Raw genomic sequence first — 19,688 nt, 5'->3', positions numbered from 1 at the left:
TTTGGCTAGAAGTAGATTTAAAGGTAATAGATCATAACGTAAAAGGAACCATAACCTACGAATACCATGCGGCAAGTTCCATGTAGCATAGGGTTGGGCCAACTTAATAGAGTAAGAGTTAAGGAGGTGATCACCACCCCTTTTTCCTTGTATTGTATTCTTATCAGACAGAAAGCATAGTTCCCACGAAGCCTGTTTTAGTAAGCATTTTAACTGTGTAGGAGAGTGCCGGAACAACTCGCTTTCATCCAACTTTAGATGAGTCACAGCTCTTCTAAAGTTCCTTACAAGTTGTGAAAATTCTTTAAAATTGCCCAATAATTCATTTTTGAGGAAGGCTCTCATTGTCCCCGGTTCAGCTCTAGCCAAGCAGGCCACCCATCTTACTATGGCACATAATCCCTGTACCCAGCTGCTCCTGAGACCAAAATCAAGCCTACAAGCAGCCAAAGAGCACGCGGTATTTAGGGAGGCAAGAGATCTTAAGAGTTTACCTTCAATTTTATGACAAAAGTCCCAGTAGTTCAACTCTATAAGTTCGATACCATATAGTATCGCGGCGGGAATCTTAGCCCTAAATACCTCCAGTAGACAGGTAAAGTGCCTTTTTCCAGTGGCATGATAAAGGGAATTTAAACCTTTGCCATGGGCGAGGGCTTTGCGTGAGGTATGCTCAATGTGGGGTCTCTCACTCAGGTTAGCCGCAACAGTTTTCCCCAAAAATGTGTAAGATTTAACAACCTCCAGTTTCTGGCCACCAATATACCATCCAAAGTTTTCAGATCGGCACTTCTTTTTCCCAGCAATACACATAATTTAGCTTTTAGATGTGTTAATCTTCATGTAATGGGAAACAGCAAAATCATGAAGAACTTGTAGCCGATTTGCCAGGCCTTTGGGAGTTAAATCTAAAATAAGAACGTCATCGGCGTACATCAGGCAAGAGATAGGGGTCCCCCCGATCACTGGAGCAATACCATCACAAACAGACAGGGCTGCAGGGAGGTCTACAGTATATAAGGAAAACAAGAGAGGAGCCAATAAGCAGCCTTGTTTAAGGCCGTTCAAAGATGGGATTTGATTGGAGAGACCCCTTTCGCCTCCTTGTAAAACTCTGCACCAAGTTTCCGTATGGAGTGTACGCACAAGATCTAGTAGGTAGGATGGAACACCAAGAGCTGCTAATTTCCTCCACAGCGATCTGAGATCCACTTTATCGAACGCTGTGGAGAAATCAATAAAAGCAGCGTACACCACCCCCCCTCTCACCTTAACGTATTTATCAGATACCACATGTAAAGTGGTGAGGTTATCTAAGGTGCCGTGCCCCCGACGGAAACCAGTTTGTTCAAATGGGAGGATATTGTTCTCCTCGACCCACTCGGAAAGTAAATTTAAAAGACATTTCGCGAAAACCTTTCCGATAGAGTCTAGGAGGGCTATCAGACGATAATTACTGGGGCAATCCCTAGTTCCCTTCTTAAAAATAGGGACCAGAATACTTCCCCTCCAGGAAGCGGGTACCGTTTTAGAAACAAAACAGGCTTTAAACAATGGGTAAAGGATTTTACTCCACATTGAAGGTTCCCGCTTCAGAACTGTCATGGGGAGTTCGTCAGGTCCCATCGCACCAGAGGAGCGCATATTCTTTATGGCCCTTTCAATTGTTTCCTCTGAAGGATAATTAATCAGTCCTTCCGGAGTTACATCAGGACCACTATCATCACCCGGGAAGCCATTCCCTGCATAGAGCTCCCGAATATAAGAGGACCATACCTCTTCAGGAATAGGGATGGGGCAGGGACTTATTCTAGTGCCACATCCCTTCCCAATTATGGACCAAAATTCTCTAATCCTGCCATGGACCACAGATTCCCTTAGGTTAATCCAGACTGTATCATCCTTCTCCTTTTTTATTTTTGCCTTTAGTCTACTTCTCTTTCTTTTTAATCTTGATTGCATAATACTTTGGACAAAAGTTTACAATTTGAACAGCTCTGGCAATTATAATGCTGAGCAGATCAGTCCCTTGAGAATTTAGAAGTGCTACTCCATTTAGTTCACAGCTTTTGAAGCAATTGTTCTTCAATCACAGCAGGGATGGGAGAAACCTGTAGCCGGTGTCAGTCTGGGCCCACTGTCCTTGATTTCTCATGACTTATCTTCTAGACAGTAGATATGCCACATTATTGTGCTTTTAAGGCTCCTCTGACCTAATGCATTGGAGAATGGCATACTATAGTAGAAGTACTGCTATTGTTGTTGGTGCCTGGAAGGCACTTTAAAGAGGTTGCTGTCCTCAGGTTCATGAGCTGTGAAAGGATAGCTGTATACAAGCTTGAAGGAAATCAAACAATCTTGCTGTGTCTGTCTCTCCTTTCAAGCTCTTAAAGGCATCATTGGTATGACGACGAAATAATGATTTGCCATCAGATGGCATGTCCATAAAGTGATTTTGTGAATGGGGTGAAAAGCGTTGCACATTAGCCTTACGAGTTATGTTAGCACTTCTGTTACCAATAGTTGATAAAATCCAACATTACAAATATCCATCACTCCATCAATGATGGCTGTGGACACACTCTGCTTCCCTTAGTATCGAAAGATTTCTTTTCTGGAGCGAGCTCCTAATGAGAGCCTATATCAGTCCACATTTTTATTTATAGTGGCCTAAGATCACCATTGCAATAGCCACACTCCTACTGGTTTTACTGTGCCCTGTGATGAGACCCATTTGCCTTTAGAGTTCAAGCAGACTCCTTCCCTCCATGGTGGTGCATTACATGGAGATGAGGCATTCAATCAATGGTGCTATGCTGCTTGTTGTCCAAATGAGTCTGCCTTGGGGTGCCCTATCAAGCATGCCGGTGTAGGGTCAGGTGCTCTATACTTCTTCTCCAGACTCGGAACAGTTGCTGTGAAGGTAGTTGGAGTTTGCTTCAGGTTTTTGGTTATTCCATCTGTGGACCACTAAGGGTGTGGCTCTTGAAGTCTTTAAAATTATATAGAAAACAGTTTGTTGCACTTGAATCAATAGTAAAAATATTTGAGGCACTTTCTCTCTAAGAGACAGCAAAAGATGGAAATGCCACCTGGTGGGAAATCCACTATAGGTGGATCTCTTCACTAACAGGGGTTGCCACATAATTTTCCCATCCGCTGGCGTCCTCAAGGACCCAATTTTCCTCTTCTTACTCAATATCCTCTTCCACACTTTCTGCTTCTACTATTCTTGATAGTGGTAATTGAGGTAGAGGGTGAGGTGTTGTTTGAATCAGTTGTTGTGGCAGTAGCTGTGGCTGTTGCAGTTGGGGAGGATGCTGCGACTGAGGTGGCGGCAGTGAATGAGGAGCCTTCAGTTATTTGAGAACATTTTAAATAATAATCCATCATTAATGACTAGAGATCCTTTATCAGACCTAAATCTACATGCATCATCGAAGGTTTATATCAAGGCTCCATGTAATAAGGAGCATGTGGGTCTAATCACAAAAATTAATTTACACATGAGAAAATCTACATGTATACATTTACTTTTACACTTAAATGTACTACCACTGGCTATTCACCCTTTCTGGGTGTAAATTTACTCCAAAGTAGAGACTTACATGTCTCTGCCCCCTAAAAATAGGGGTAGGAGCCACATTTATGAGTGTAAAGTTACTACTTGTAAGTTTTCAGAACTAGGCGGAGATCTCTGCCACCCTGGTGGAGATATCCACCATTGCAGTAGAGATTCCCTGGTAAAGAATAGGGATAATTATTAAAGCATCCAAATTAAATATATATATATATATTATATTTATTTAATTGTAAAATATACATGGAAAATAAATTAATACAAGTATTTCTACCCTAGCACAATTTAAATAGTATGAACTAAATAATGTAATAATTTAAATACATTAATGTAATGTATTTTACAAATGCTAAACAAAATAAACAACACTCTAGCTAGAAATATTATTTTTAATTACGAACTATTACATTTAATTGAAAGTTGTGTTAATTGATTAACTATCAATTTTAAGCTAATGAATATATTTAATTATTAATTTTGCATAACTTTAAGACTAAAACATATATAATACACATTAGCAGTTGCCAATGTGTAGTTAAAGTAGGTCAGATTTTCCATAAGAAAAGCAATTTTTAATTTTGGTGCCTTTTGATGAATAAACAGAAAGCTTAATAAAGTAAAAGTTCATCCACTTTGGATACTTCATTGACAGTTTTGCGCTGATCTGTCAAGTAGGGGGGGGGGGCAAGAAGAAGGGTGGGTCTCTACAGTGCTATTTTCCATTTCAATTCTTATGGGAAATTTTGCTCTCTGATACAGAAACAATGACAATGAAATCGCACCAAATTTGGCAGAAAGAACATGGCTCAGAAAGCTTGTTTTTAGTGATTTGGTTTTAATCTGTCTCACCATTTTCAAGAAATTAGTGTTCAAAGAGGGGCTCAGGTTAAACACTCAGGAAACACTATGCACAAAATGTGCCCAAAGCCTTTACATAAAAAGCTCAAATTTATTTCTTCTTCACCATTAGTACATTGGTGTTTCTATAGAGCACATTCCTGTGCATAAAATGGGACTAAATCCTGGTTTCAGGGAGAACTCCACAGCATTCGACTCAGAGGACAAAATCTAATGACCCTTCCACAGCTGGATCATCACAGGATGGTGACTTAACTATGTGCCTTCGACGACTGCAGAAGCATAACCGGCTAGGCCCCAAAAATAATGGCGGTGTGACAGTTGTTCTCATTACCAGCTGGTCAAACAAAGGCACATGAAGTTACATGCACCTAGTGCAAACAAGTGCTCCATAAAGGTAAACCTAGCCAGTACTCCCTGGGAATGAGCCGGATGTGGAAGAATCTGTGGGCTATACATCCCAACCACATAGTTTGTGCATAGTGCAAGAGAACACAGCAGAGAGCAGAAGTGAAGAAACTGCACCTAGGAAGTGCAGCACTGAGAGCAAGAGAACAACATCATGGAGCATTTTGCTATATACTACAAGAACTGTTTGAAATTTGTGACTTCTGGGGAGACCGGTAAAATAATTATTTCTAGAGCCACGGAAGGATATATGAAGAAAAGAGTTGTGCAAACAAACCTAATAAATAAAAAAGTTATATATATATATATATATATATATATATATATATATATATATATATATATATATATATATATATATATATATAGAACAAAAATACAAAGGTGAAAACACAGTAGTTGCACACTGTTCAATTTAAAAAAGAAACAATTAAAAGGCTTCACACCAAAAAATGGTTAGAAAGAAAATTAAAACCATTAGAAAAAAAAACAGCAAATTGTCCAGTGCAAAACTCTGCATTCAATCTCCTCTGCAGTTGGTGTGCTGAGGGGGTGAGGCAGGCACAACCACCACTTCCTATGGCTATATCCATGCAGAGAGGGGTTGTCCATCTGAAGACAGTGCTACACATGCAGCTTGCAGAAAATAATTTTCAAAATCCAGAAATTCACTGAAAAAGCAAAGCATAAAGTGATATTATAGTGTGTTGGTTGCAAAGCCATGTTTCAAAGTAGGTTGTGGATTAAAAATAAAGGCAATTTCCAGAATACCTGTGCCAAAAGCAGAAGCTTCTGTTCACTTATAATTAACCACCTGTGGATGTTTGAGCAGATGCCCATATGAAATATATATGTTATATAGAGTACTATCGGCAGATTGCATGTAAATTGTGCATTTATAAGGTGTGGACTTTCTTGCAGAACTACCCTGATGACTTTGAAGCTTTGCACACTGTTGTAGGGTTATTTTATTTAGAGATGGTGTCATTTATGTTAAGCTTTTAACAATGGCTCCAATGTTGTAAGCATTTCTGCTCTTCTCAGTGTGTAGTGTATTTTATCAAACTACAGAGGGTTGTCCATATGGCTTGGATAAAGGTGCCTTATCAGTGTGTAACACTAAAGTACACAAAATGATAGACTGGGATAAACAACTGTGGACTGGCAGCCCAGAGTAATTACAAGTGGTTGAGATTAATTCAAGTATTCCATCCATCACTTTTTTGGATACTTTAGTGTGTTTCCCTAAGTGGGATAGGTATGCTGAGACATGGATCCTGTGCACACTGCGTCTTTGGAACCAAGCTATAACTGAATGATGAGCCTGAACTAGGGAAAAAACAGTCCTGGGTTGCTTGTGTTCTGGTTCATGAAGGACCTTGTCTGGCAGTTTGGGCTGCACTGTTCCCATTGGAATTTGAATATGGCTGGGTCCAAACTGAGGTGACATGGTGGATATGCCCATTATGACCCCATTGGTGATGGAAAATTGGGAACAGATGTAGCTTATTGAATTATCTCCTGTCCACATTGTCTATAGATCACAGATATAATCAATGAATGGTGTAATCAGAAATTTCATAAGTGATGTAATCAATGATGTCATTTGAAATGTAATCAGTGATGCCATCAATAAGGTATTTTAACATATGTGAGGTCATTAGCACTGCATGTCAGGAGTGCAAATTATTGCCTTTGATTAAACTATAACTGGAAAATGTGAGTTGTTTTGGGGCTTTTAAATGTTAGTTCTTGTCTCATTGCATCACTTAACTGTAACATCACTTTAACTTTTTTTCTTCAGTGAATACATACCAACACACCATTTAAAAGTCAAAATAATTTATTTTTTAGCAGAATTTCTTCTGGGTTGTGATATTAAGCCTCTGCCTCAATTATTTTCTATGAGAATGTGTTGCATTATCTTGCCTTGTGGGGTGCTAGACTTACTCCAAGGGTGGGCTGTAGTACATTTACTACTGTTTTGTCACCTTTAAGGCAGTCCTAACTTTAGAAGTGTAGTGTGTGACTAGCATAGGTCTTACTCTTTTGTTGGTGAGTGGGAGTTGTATTAGCATGCCCCTTCCTAAACTCCTTCTTACCCCAAAATAAATTCCTCATTATTACTCCCTAAACCCCTCCTACTTAGTAGATATTCTTTGTTTTCCCACCAATCTCCCTAGTCACTCCCACGTTTACTACATTGGGCCCAATTCCGATCTCGCTCGAAAGCCCTATGGCCGACTCAGTCCCGTAGAGCTTTCCAACCAACTTATGCTCCTGGGGTCCGTACGCCCGAGTACGATGCAAGTACGTGCTGATAGACTCGGGTCGGCTGGAGCCCCATTGAAGTCAGTGGGAGCCTGGTGTAGGTTGTGTACATAGGCTTCTATTGCAAAAAAAGTGTGTTGTGAAAAAGGGCGCCCCCTTTCGTTAGGACGCATTGGTGCCTTTGCACCATAAATGCATGTGTAGGGGGGACCCATTTGTGACCGAGTTGTAGGGCTACGGGTGAAGGGGGGCCCTCTAAGCCCCCCGAAGTCCGCTTCCCAGAGCTTTTTCGGGTCTGAGGTTTTGAGTCGATCCGGCTGCTCGATGCGCACATTGTACTTGGTCGCTTGGAAATCGGACTCATGGCGCGATGCGCGCTGATGAAGTTGGAGTCGTCTGAACGGTGTCGCTGGCAGATAAGAGTTGGTCAGAGTACGAGGCTATCCTCACATCGTGCTTGCTCGCTCTTAAAGCGGTAGGAGTCATCCGGAAATAGGGCGTACGAGACGTAGTCGCTCCTGTCAGATGCAGCCAGGGAGCCCCTCCGACCGACATCGGAATCAGACCCGATGTAGTAAACTTCCAGGTGCAGAAATCTCGCCATAAACAATATAGGAGAGGTGAAGTTGGAGATTTCCACCCATAGGTTTATGAATTACATTTTGTAGTACGTAAGTAGTACAACTATGATACTACTTTACATACTATAAAATGCATTTGTGAATTGGGCACATAATGTCTATCATCATGGGAATTCCCATAGCTTCAGGAAGGCCCCTTCTTTTCTTGCTTCTAAAGGGACTTGAAACGTCATCTCTTCGACAAATACTTAACCGACAAAGCCAACTGAGCCAGGCTCTGATAACCCAGTTGACTCTCCTTAATATCTAGACCATCAAGGATTGGTGGTCATTTGACTGCTTCACCTACCTAAGTTATCACTTGACTCACCCCTCTAATGTATTTGGTCTTAGACGGTTTATTGGTTTGCATATCTCCTCATGTATCCTTATACCATGTTTTCACCACTATTTCATTCATGTTGTAAAGAGCTCTGATACCCACGGTAAATAAATAAATAAAATAAATATCGGACACAAAGAAGGGGGTGGTTGCCTTGCATGGAACTGGTCCTCTTCACAACCCACAGAGACAGAAATGCAAGCAGTACTGTCAACAGGCTTTGATAAAACCAGAAAAGTTGAGTGTAGCACTGTCCTGTAGCAAACAGAACAGAGCTGAGTGGAGACTCCCTGAACTCAATCTGTGTGGTGAAAATCTGAATGGTATTGACCTCTGGGTGGAGCCGCACTGGCTGAAATTCGGATCTTTTCAAATGAGGCTAAATGGCTGCTACATATATACTGTGTTGTAGTTGTTTGTGCTCAGTATGTACCAGAGGCTTCTTCTTCGATGATGGGAAGATTCAAGCATCAAACTCAAGGAAAGACCCAATGCTTGAGAAACATGGAGTTTCTAAAAAGTGTGTTCTGGAATCCTCACATGTGCGGAGATATTCCGCCTCTTATGAATATTACAGAGAATTCAATGGTGAATAACTCTTAGTTACCAATACTGTACTTTAAACAAAAGAACACGATGGATTTCATAAGGCTCTGAGTAAGTAGTAAACTATAAATGCCAAACATTGGCTGCACATTATTGTTTCAAAGACAATTTTCAAGCTTTAAAGGTGTTCATGTTGGTCTTACTTTAGAACCGCACTAGAGCCTGATATAGAGATGGGGTATAAAGAAAATCCTCAGATTTCCGAAGGCTATGCTAAATCTAGGGAGAGTCCAACAGTCACATTTCCTTAACCTAAGGAACTATATGGTGGAGGAAATTTAAATGGTAATTTCTCTCCAAACGTAGCACTTTCGTCAGAAAAGCAGAGGATTTTTCATTCATTTCAATCGGCTGACCTGAGGTAGTTATCTTGATGCCCAACTGAACAGTGTTTATGCCCCTTCCGTGGTAAAACTGATTGGTGGTAATCTAATGTCTGGTTTCTTAGGTGGGGTCAAAACTGACTATATTGACACATACTGCGTGTGTGCACATTCTCAAAATGTTTGTGCATTTTCAATTAAATATTTCAAACGAGTCATGCATCATTAAATAAACTGTATCATCAGTAAATCAGTTCAGATCAAACAATGCAAATAATATGATATAAAGAGAATATAATAACTATCATGATCATCACACTGAAAAAAACATTGGTGAATGCTCATACAGGTTTGAATTATCATAAGAAGCAAAATCTAAATCAACCATTCTTATGAAACGCAGGTTTGAAGATATGTGTCTGCACATATGCTGTAGATCATTTTTTAAAAACTGATCATCAGCAGAGTATGTTGATATTATTTTAACCATGACAATAGCAACCTGAGCAGTCTAAACCATCGTAGGTTCTATATCTTTGCGATATAATTAATATGCAAATTCCTCTGGATGGAGATTTTTTTGTTCTGCACAGATTCACACAGTGCGCATACCTAATCAACTATGTTTAAATTAGAGACTGACCATTATCCATGTCCTGACATTTTTATTCAGTGGATCTTCTTCTACAACTTCAAACAGTAGCATTTCAAACAGCCGAGTAAGTGAAACAATCGTGTTGCTGTTGCTTGTAGGCACCAATTCCTAATAAATAAAAAAAGAACACCATTTAAGAATCAGCAAATAGAAATAGCACAGCATAAGACATCTAGGGTGGGTTTAGGCGTAATCCTGCACCGAATACAGAAGAATCTCTTAGCTGGAAAGCAGGATTAGTCTTTCTTAAACAAAAACCATGTAGAATATGTTTTATAACCTTGCAAACTTTTCGAAGAAACCGTAACGCAGGTCGAATCAGCCAATCAAAAAGATCTGACAGTAGAGCTAGATGGTCTTTTTGCTTTAAAGCATCTGGCAGTGTGTTCAACCAGGATGTAACAAGCGGCATCCAACCTAGCTGTAAGGGCTCCATGTAAATCATACCACATCGGCTCACTGTAGCAGGCTGAAAAAGACGAAAAATATCATTGAGTTCATTCTTACTCCATACAGCAAAGAGACGGCGTGGGTGTAGGTTGAACTAAAGCCCCATTCCCAGCCTGTACCTTACCGATGCCTGAGAAAGATCCATCGCTTCAAAAATAAGGCTCATCTGAGAGGACATCTGTATAATTTCTCCACTCATCAGACAAAGCTGAAAAAACATAGAACATTGATTTGAGTGCTGTGGTAGAGTAGTCAAATGACACCCACTGCATACCAAGGTACATAATCACGCACTGTGTTTGTACATTGCATAAATGATTACTCTGTTGGTGTACATAACGTATCATGCTTGCAGGCACATACAATCCCCGACCTTCCAAGAATGATTTACCTCCCTATGTATTACAAACTCTTTCAGAAAGCCATTACAATATTAGACCTTATAGATTTTATTGAAGGAGGTAATGTCTTCCTTTGGTGCCCACACTCACAAACTCACGTCTCTAAAACTATGCCCATAGATCAGTGATAGCGAGTGTCTGTGAATGGGAACCCTCAATGTCTTCTATTTCAAAAAGATGACATTCATGGGCATTCGTGTCTATAACTGAGAATTATTATGGTGGAAGACCGACACATGCACAAGAGTTGAGTTTACAACTGAGATATAGTGAATAAGCCTAAGTGACTTCCAAACCAAAGAACCTTGCAGCCTTGAAACTCTGATATACTTAAAGTGAGTCAGACATACATTGGCTTCAGGTAATGCATTTTGAAATCTACAATGGCAGCAAGTAAAGGCAGAGATGTTAGAGGCTTCTGGAACTTGGTAAGGGCAAGGGAGAGACCTGACTGTTCCCTTATAACGTGTAACATTCCTGCCCATGCATGGTATAATCACTTTCAGTCCCTTTATACTTCCAAGGAGGGGGGCTCCCAAGCAACTACTTGCAGAATCTAGTTGTTAGCCGACCTCTCAGGAGATTCATTGGGTGATCCCTTTACTCCAAGAGAAGTCGAAAGCATAATCAAGTTGCTGGGGCCCCTAAAAGCAACTAGGCCCGATGGGATACCGGGCGATATGATGCGAGCGAATAGGAAGGAGTGGGGGAAGCTGGTTTCATCTCTGCTAAATGCCATCAATAATGGTGCACCCGTTCCAGAGTCCTGGAAAGGGGCTGAGGTCGTCCCGATATTTAAGAAGGGGAGCCGGGACGACCCTGCAAACTACAGGCCTATAAGCCTAATTGATTCATCTCAAAAGGTAGCGGGGAAAGTTCATTTGGGAAGGGTCCTCCAGTGGATAGACGAAAATCATATCCTATCAGATCTTCAGGCCAATTTTCGCTCCGGCACAGAGACCATTGAACAGGCCTTTAGACTGGTTCTCCTATACTGGAAGGTGGTGGTGCTGGGCAAGGGTAGTCTTTACTTGGCCTTCATAGACTTGAAGACTGCCTTTGACCTAGTACCACGTGAGGGGCTATGGAGAGTCCTGTCTGAGATGGGGTTGCCTTTGTACATTTTGTCCCTCCTGGTCAGGTTACATACTGACAATTATGCGCAGGTGCGGTGGGTCAAGAATGGCGAAAATTCCGACAGGATCCCAGTTGAAAGAGGCGTCCGCCAGGGTTGTGTGCTTGCCCCCACTCTGTTCTCTCTTTATGTGAACGGAGTGGTGGAGCATCTGGGGTCTCCAAACCGGTCCTGGAGGGCTGGATCCATGCCAGATTTTTAAAATTACTACATGTATCTCAATGGGGATATCCAAAAAATCTGGAATGGATCCGGCCCTCCAGGACCGTTTTGGAGACCCCTGTGCTAAAACATCCTGCAGACGCACCTTCTCTGGCGGGCAAGTGAATCCCCACCTTGCTTTTTGCCGACGACACCCTCCTCATCTCCAAGACTCCAGTGGGTCTGCAGAGTCTCCTTAACAGCTATCAGGAGTTCTGTTCCCAAAGGGGCCTGTTATTTAACACTAATAAAACAAAGTTCCTGGTCCTAAACCCACCCAAAAAAATGAATCGCCCACCGGTGCTGAATTCCGTGATTCTGGAGAGGGTGTCTGAATTTGATTATTTAGGCATCCGTCTGACAGACTCAATGCACTGGAACTCACAAATTCAAAAGATGCTCCTAACCCATAAAAGGGTGGGTGGCGCCCTCCTGAAGGAGCAACGCTCTTCTACAACCAAGCCTATTGCCCCAGCCCTTGAGATTTATCAAGCTAGAGGGGTCAGTGCTGCTCTGTATGGGGCAGAATTGTGGGGCACTTGCAACCTCGAAGTCCTAGTTAGATCAGAGACCAAATTCCTGAAAGACCTATTGGCTCTCCCCCACAGCACCCCTTCAGTACCTGTATTAATGGATATGGGCTGTAGATCGATTAGGGATCAGGCCCAAATTCGCCACTTGCTACTCTGGGCTCGACTGTGCCGAGTGCCCGAGCTAGCCTCATATGCAGAGGCCTTAACAGAGGTCATGGCTCTGGAGGGCTGGTCCAAGATCAAGTGGTTGAGGAATGTGAAACACCTGCTAGGAGCCTTGGGGCTTGGGGAGGCGTGGGAAGCAAGAACCGCACCCCTAAAGGCAGTTCTAAAAAAACTCTACTGGAGCTGGGTACTCTGTAAGAATTCCCTAGATGTAAAACATTGTAAATCTACGGATGAATTTCTGAAGATGAAGGAAGTGGTAGCCTACGAACCCTACCTTGACATTATTACCATCCCTATTGATAGAGCTCTGTACTTTAAATTCAGAGTAGGGACGCTACCGGTAGGCGATTTTACCTCTCGTTGGAATCTCGCTTACCCTCGCTCCTCCTCCTGTGCGACCTGCCCATCACGTGTAGAGTCGGTCGCTCATATTTTCTTTGAATGTCCCGCATATGTACGGCCTAGGCGGAGATGGCTCAAACCTCTGTGCAGGCAGTTAGGTACCCAGCAGTACAGAGAGGCGCTGCGTATTTTAAAATCTGACACTTGTACCCTGGTTTCATGTTGTGTGTCCAAGTTTCTAAAATGGGCATGGATAATTCGTTTGAATAGGCTTTCTGTGACTATTTAATGCTTGTTTTATCTGTTCTGGCTAATAAGATTTTATGGGTGGAAATATAATGCTGTTGTTTTTATATGATTTTAAAATTGTTGTATTTGCTTTTATGATATTTTTCATATATTGAAATAAAGCCATTCATTCATTCATTTGAAATCTACAATGAGCATTTTATTTGAGGGTCAATCGGAAAGTTCAAGCACCATGTCTCTTCCCCCACTAGCATCACCACCTTTCAGCATTAAATCGGGGCTTACCACAAGGATTAATGATGCCCCTCTCTTCAGTCTACTTGAATCTAGCACCGAATCTGAAGAAAGTCATCAAACTGGCATACAACAATTACACTGACTCCAATCATGCTAAAACTAGAAATCACATTGGATTTGGCTAAATGGGGGGTAGATTAATGTCTTTGAACTGACAACCATAAGGTGCTTACTAAGCACCATAATTTAACCCATCAAAAATGGAGATCTTGACATGCAGAGACTGGAACAGAAGTGAAAAACCTAGTTGCGAGCATGGACTCAGCATATCCCTGGTATTCCAAGAAAACAAAGCCAAAATAAGTCTCTTCTCTTCATGCAGACCCTCAGATGACTTTTCCCACACCTAGAATTTCAGCAGAAGTTCCAAGTGACCACCTCGCTTGTTACACCACATCGTGATTATGACTATGGGCTTAGCGAGGGTATCTCATTCTCAATACAGCAACAAATACAGACACTCAATAACAAAAAGATAAGACATTTACTGCAAGTTCAAATTCATGACCACATCTTACCAGCTCTATAAGCACTTTGTTGCTACTTAGCAACAGGTGCTCTACTTTCAAAGCTCTACAGCTGACCATCTCTCCTTTGAAATCAGTGGGACGGACATATGTTTCTGAACCAGTCGCTAAACTGTGGAACGCTCTCCCAGTTATAGTAAGAATCCAAGAAATCCACATTCAATTCAGGAAGTCTATAAAAACGTGTCTTCACTCAAGCGGATACAATGATGAATACCCCTAACCATCACATAAACAGTGAAGGAAGTATTAGGCCTGTGTTGGTCTGAGTGGGTGGACTAAGCAGACTGCAGCTTCTGTAGCCCCTGAAGCTCTCCGTAACCATTAGATGTAGTCCAGTCCCTGACAACACTGAAAAAGGGCAAGCTTCTCCCATTGAGATTCAGAGAATCCAGCACCAGGCAAGAACTTGCCTACCCATAACACATAAAGTGCTCTATAGTGCTCACATGCTCTATAAACGTCGCTAAGCTCCAGACCTATCTTTTGATAAAAGCAACCATCAAAAACACCACTGGAACTGAAGAAGACAGTTAGGACTTCATACGTCATAAACAATGATATGAAACTGTGAACATGTAAAGTATAATTGGCTATATTATTATCACTGTTTCATTTAAGAGATTTAAACCTTGCCTTATTTAAAACATATTAAGGATGTGTTACAGTGGTATCTAACCTGCTTTCAGTCACCTGCATTGAAGTTGTATCTAACATATAAGTTTGTATAAAACTGCTTGCAGCCCACCTGTGAACAACTTCACCGCCACAAAGGGTTATTAGATGTATACTATCACAACTTCAGTTAATATTGGTAAGCTTATCCTTAATTAAAATGTGTTCTTATCTTAGCGTTACCTGGTATGAACTGTGCTGCTCAAATGAAGTGTAACCTGCTACCCAGCTAGGACTACCATGTTCTTCATGTTTGCCACAAACCATGCTTCCACAAGCTGTGCTACTGACTCCAAATTAACTTTGGGATGCTTATCTGTCACTCCTAAACCAATACTCCTTGCACATACTAAGATTTCTCACATAATGCTATTACTATGGGGCAATCTGTCTCACACCTGGGCAATCTAAAAGGAAATGTATACTGGATTTACTCCCACTTATAGGGACACCACCTGTCCACCCGTGGCACACAGCAATGTTTACTATTCAACAGTTTCTAGAATGGGTATGACACTTATTTAAATTGGTTGGTCTGTCTAGATCATATACTACGACTGATGGTGTAATGGTCATACATATGAACAACTTTTTCATTGCTTTTGGACCACATAGACACAATGCAGCTGGTAGCATAATACCGAGTCATTTGGGTGCCTCTACTGCTGCTGCTGCTGAGCAGATCCTCAAGAGCATATACTACAGCTAGTGCCACATTCCCATTTACAAGGATTGCTCCTCTGCCACTTCTAGACTATACCCCCAAAAGCACCTACTGTGACTAACTGTCTAGTGTCTATTCAAATGTATAACTCTTCTGTCACTCCTATGGAAACACTGCATCTGAAGTCAATGGAAGCAGGCACCAACAATGGATGGTTCACACTTAGTGTGGTTTCAGCAGTATGACACACACTACTCTAGTGTGGAAGGTACTGGGTACTTGTATGATGCATCTAGTCTCACAGGCTCCGTAAAACACTTGCTTATGCGCACCTTCATGCTTGTAGCAATAGGAGGTAGGCTTTCTCTTCCATATATGAATACTATAAGAACTCTTGCTACATAGGCTTCAATGCAGGAGCAACTCTTTACGATGGATTAGAGAAGACCTGGTGGACTGTATCAAGTGGCACAGAGAGGGTGCCTACAGGGAGGCGGTGGTGGCAAAGGCTCGCAGTTTGAAAACATCTGGGAGCCAATCTTCAGACAGTTGCTCTCATTTTACAACAGAAAGAGGAACGAAAAGGAAAACAAACTTAAGGGAAGTGTTCCTCTTCCCGGACATGAAAACCTCTAATGATTGAATCAGCTATGGAGGAACATCTACCTATAGTGGCCAATATAAAATCACTGTGTCTAGAATGTTCCCCCCTTGTTGTGGCATCACAAGCTTTTAAAACATTAGGAGATATCAAAAGGGTGAACAAGTTGGCTGCACAAGTGAGATAACCCATAGAAATGAAGCGAAGATGAAAAAGATTGGTTAAATAAAGAATGGTTCTGTCGGGTGACAACACAAACGATTTGCGAATGCTATTCAATGCAATTTAAAAAAGGAAAGAAAGGAACCACCCTCTGACAAAAGCAAAGTAAAATCAGATTCTTACAATGAATGAAAAGAGGACCTGTACTTGACTTGTATTTTTTATATTCATCTGAATTAAATTCATTCAAATTGATTTTCTATACAATCAATACAGTGACTGTCAATAGAATTATTAAAGTGCAAACAAGTGACAATAGTGAATAGTGTTCACGTGATAAAAACAGTATGTACAATAATGATGTATTCCAATACAATCAATATATACAAATATATACAAATGTTTATTTCCTGAAGGCCATCCGCTAATGCGATTTTCCAGAATCCTATTTATTTCTTTCAGTTCGCTAGAATTCTAGAATTGTTGGGTCTGTGAAGAAATGTCGACGTTTCGACCCTTCGGCACCAGTGTTTAAGGTCGCGGCGGGTGTTTTTCAAGACAAATGTACAAGGTCCGACAGTCTGCAAATAAGTCAAGAAAGGGGTGTATCAGGGGGGGTTTAATTTAAAAGGCTGGGTGATTTGCCTAATAAAGCGGGCAGTTGGAGTACTCACCCTAAGATCCAAGTGAGTGTGATTCTCCTGGACCGGAATGGCACAGAGTCATTTAATCTGTGAAAAAAGGGGGGAGGGGGGCTTATCAGTCTCAGAATTGAGTGCTGGGGGTACCAGCAGGTAACAACTTAAGAGTGAATAAATCGACCAAAAGTTGCTATTAAGAAGTAACATCACGGATAATGGTGTTAAGCTTTTCTGGAATGGTGTACCTTGAATGAGTGTCATAATATGTGGAACAATAAAGTTAATCCACAGGAACTGTGAATTGCACTTAATATCACATTATGTGGACTTAACCTGCGCAACTTAAACGGGCAGTTGGAAAGTGAACTCGGTGTCTTGTATTGTGGGGCACTACTGGGAGAGTAATGAGCCAAGTGTAAATTATCACATTGTGTGTTTCTCGAATGGGCCATTCGATAAAAAAAGCAAAGCTCAAATCCATCTAGTAATTCGATAGAATGTAGTGGTTTAAATACAGAGTGGTGCGGTTAATGCTAAAAGTGATTTACGATAGAGTCACCCAACCTGTGCTTATAGTGAAAAAGTTGAGGTGACTGGGTAGTGAATGACTTTTAGTTAACAACCCAAAACCCAATCCATGTTTATATCATGGTCTATAAGGTAGCAGGATAACAACGCTTACCAGGAGCTGTGTACAAATCGCGCTATGGTGATACGGCACGGCTGCTCATATGGCGGCTGCAAACAGTCAGCTTACCGCCTATGCCGAAAGGTGGAGTTTAAAACATTGTAGCGTGAAGACGCTAATGCGTCACTGGTAGCGCGTGGTTTCTAAGGCAACCACGCGTCGGCAACCAAGCATCGCTTGTTGTTATACGTAAAGCGTGTTTATCCTTTTTTAGGAGGCGGGGCGCGTTGTTATCGGCGTAGCTTGTATTTACTCCCAGAATCTAGACTGGGTTACAAAGTACTCATTACAAACCGGCATCTGTCAATTTTCTATACACAGCAATGATTATGATGGCAAGAAAATTACATGCATATTTCTACATAATGCACGTTACACAATTTGAATCCACTCGAGGTAAAGTCTTGTTCAAATGTTGGCAAAGAGAATTACATGCATATTTATACATAATGCACATTACACAATTCAATTACCCTCAGAGTGAAGTTTAATTCAAATGTTAACAAAGCCAACATACTAGAAGCTAATTAAAATGGTTACCAGAAAATGAAGATACCTACATGTTGATCCATGGTGGAAATTATACAATTTAGCTACACTTTGGTTGAGTCTGTTCCTATATTAGCAATGCAATATTTCAAGTTGCCTTGCTTCGACAATTATCACAGTAACATGAGCACTACATGCACGATAAGAAATATATGGTTAAACCACTACTGATTGCACATATAGATTTTCATTTATATTTTAAGGTCTAGAACGTCAGTTTGTTATAATAATCAGGGATTATAGAGCCTTTAGTTTGGAAAAACAAATAAGGTAAAGGTCTAATGAGATTGGGCTACTGTATAAGAGGTGTATAACTCAGTGGGAGATTATAGTAAGCCCATTTGCTTGGCAATCTATTCATGTTCATTAAGGCCAAGGGACACTGAGTCCAGGGTATGTATCCATTTACATTCTTTTTTGTTTAAGGCAGCTGACATTGATCCACCTCTTGGGTTGGCAGTGATTTTTTTGAGTATTCTCCATCTTAGACTTTCTACAGGATAGTTGCAGGTCATGAAGTGTTCTACCATCGGAGCACCTTGCATTTTGCATCTAATGTGGCTCATATGTTGTAGGATCCTCAGTTTAAATTTTTGCGTTGTCTGCCCAATGTATGGCTTATTACAGGGACACAGGATGATGTAAATTACGTTAGAGGTATTACAATTAGTCAGAGATGGAAGTTTGTGTGTCTTGTTTCCATGGGTTAGAGTTGAACCTTCCATGCATAGTGGGCAGACTTTACACATGCCACATTTGAAGTGGCCCAATACTGGAGGTAATCCTAGCTGATCTCTCAAATCGGGTTGTTTTCGAGGTTCTAGGTAGGCTTGTACCACATTGTCTTTAAGATTACGCCCTCGTTTAAAGGCAAATAGGGGGCCTTCATCCATCTGGAGTTCCGGGGCCACCAAGTTCCAGTATTTTCGGATAATTTTCTTTATGCTGTTACTCTTTGAATGAAACATAGTAACGCTTACAAGGTTATCAGTGCCTGGTTTCTTCTCTTTCGGAGTGAGCAACTGGTCTCTTGGGTAGTACCATGCCCTTTTTCTGGCCCGTTTAAGGAGGCCCTGTGGGTAACCTCGTTCTCGTAATCGTGTGGTGAGTATATCCGTTTCCCTGAAGAAATCGATCCTTCTGGTGCAATTGCGTCTCATTCTGAGGTATTGACCAAAGGGTAGATTATCTCGCAAATTGCGAGGGTGACATGAATCATATTTCAGTAACGTATTTCTCTCTGTCGGTTTTCTGAATAAATCACAATAGATGAGGTTGTTCTCCACTTTGAATGTCAGGTCCAAGAACTCAATGGTGTCACGGTTATACGATGTAGTGAATTGCATATCTTGACTCCTTTGATTCAGCCAAGTGAAGAAATTTTGTAGATGGGATTCGGTACCTGACCAGATCATGATGACATCATCTAACGGTGATGGATCAAGCCCTGATCTTTGGACTGGGTAAGAGTGGTCTGCTCAATTCAGACACTCTGTTCATCACCACCCCCTTTTCTGAATCGTTTTTGGCCACTATAGGTGTGGCAGGGTATACTCAGACATGAGTCCCTTTCTCACTGCTCGATCAGGATTCAAGCAAGCCGGGCCGAAGACGGCTGAAATGCCAGAAACCGGTCCCCGGTAGCTTGTCTCCTTTCTGGTGAAGAATTGGCTTGGTAGTTTAGTCTGCCCTGTTCCCATGATGCACTGGGCCAGGGACAGACTGATTTGCATATAGCCAG

General features: G+C 41.4%; 1 protein-coding gene across 1 annotated transcript in view; it reads right to left on the bottom strand.

Annotated features, from left to right (window-relative positions):
- DNAH12 (dynein axonemal heavy chain 12) overlaps positions 1–19,688 on the bottom strand; it is a 1,291,066-nt gene that overhangs the window by 740,506 nt on the left and 530,872 nt on the right. The window contains exons 33-35 of the mRNA XM_086939114.1: positions 10,239–10,322; positions 9,945–10,133; positions 9,653–9,772 (exon numbers count right to left, since the gene is read on the bottom strand). Coding sequence (XP_086795240.1) covers positions 9,653–9,772; positions 9,945–10,133; positions 10,239–10,322 — 393 coding nt within the window. The remainder of the gene's footprint in view (positions 1–9,652; positions 9,773–9,944; positions 10,134–10,238; positions 10,323–19,688) is intronic.

This window comes from Lissotriton vulgaris, chromosome 9 (assembly GCF_964263255.1).
Source record: "Lissotriton vulgaris chromosome 9, aLisVul1.2, whole genome shotgun sequence".
Taxonomy (NCBI): domain Eukaryota; kingdom Metazoa; phylum Chordata; class Amphibia; order Caudata; family Salamandridae; genus Lissotriton; species Lissotriton vulgaris.
This window is presented reverse-complemented; position numbering and strand designations above follow the sequence as displayed.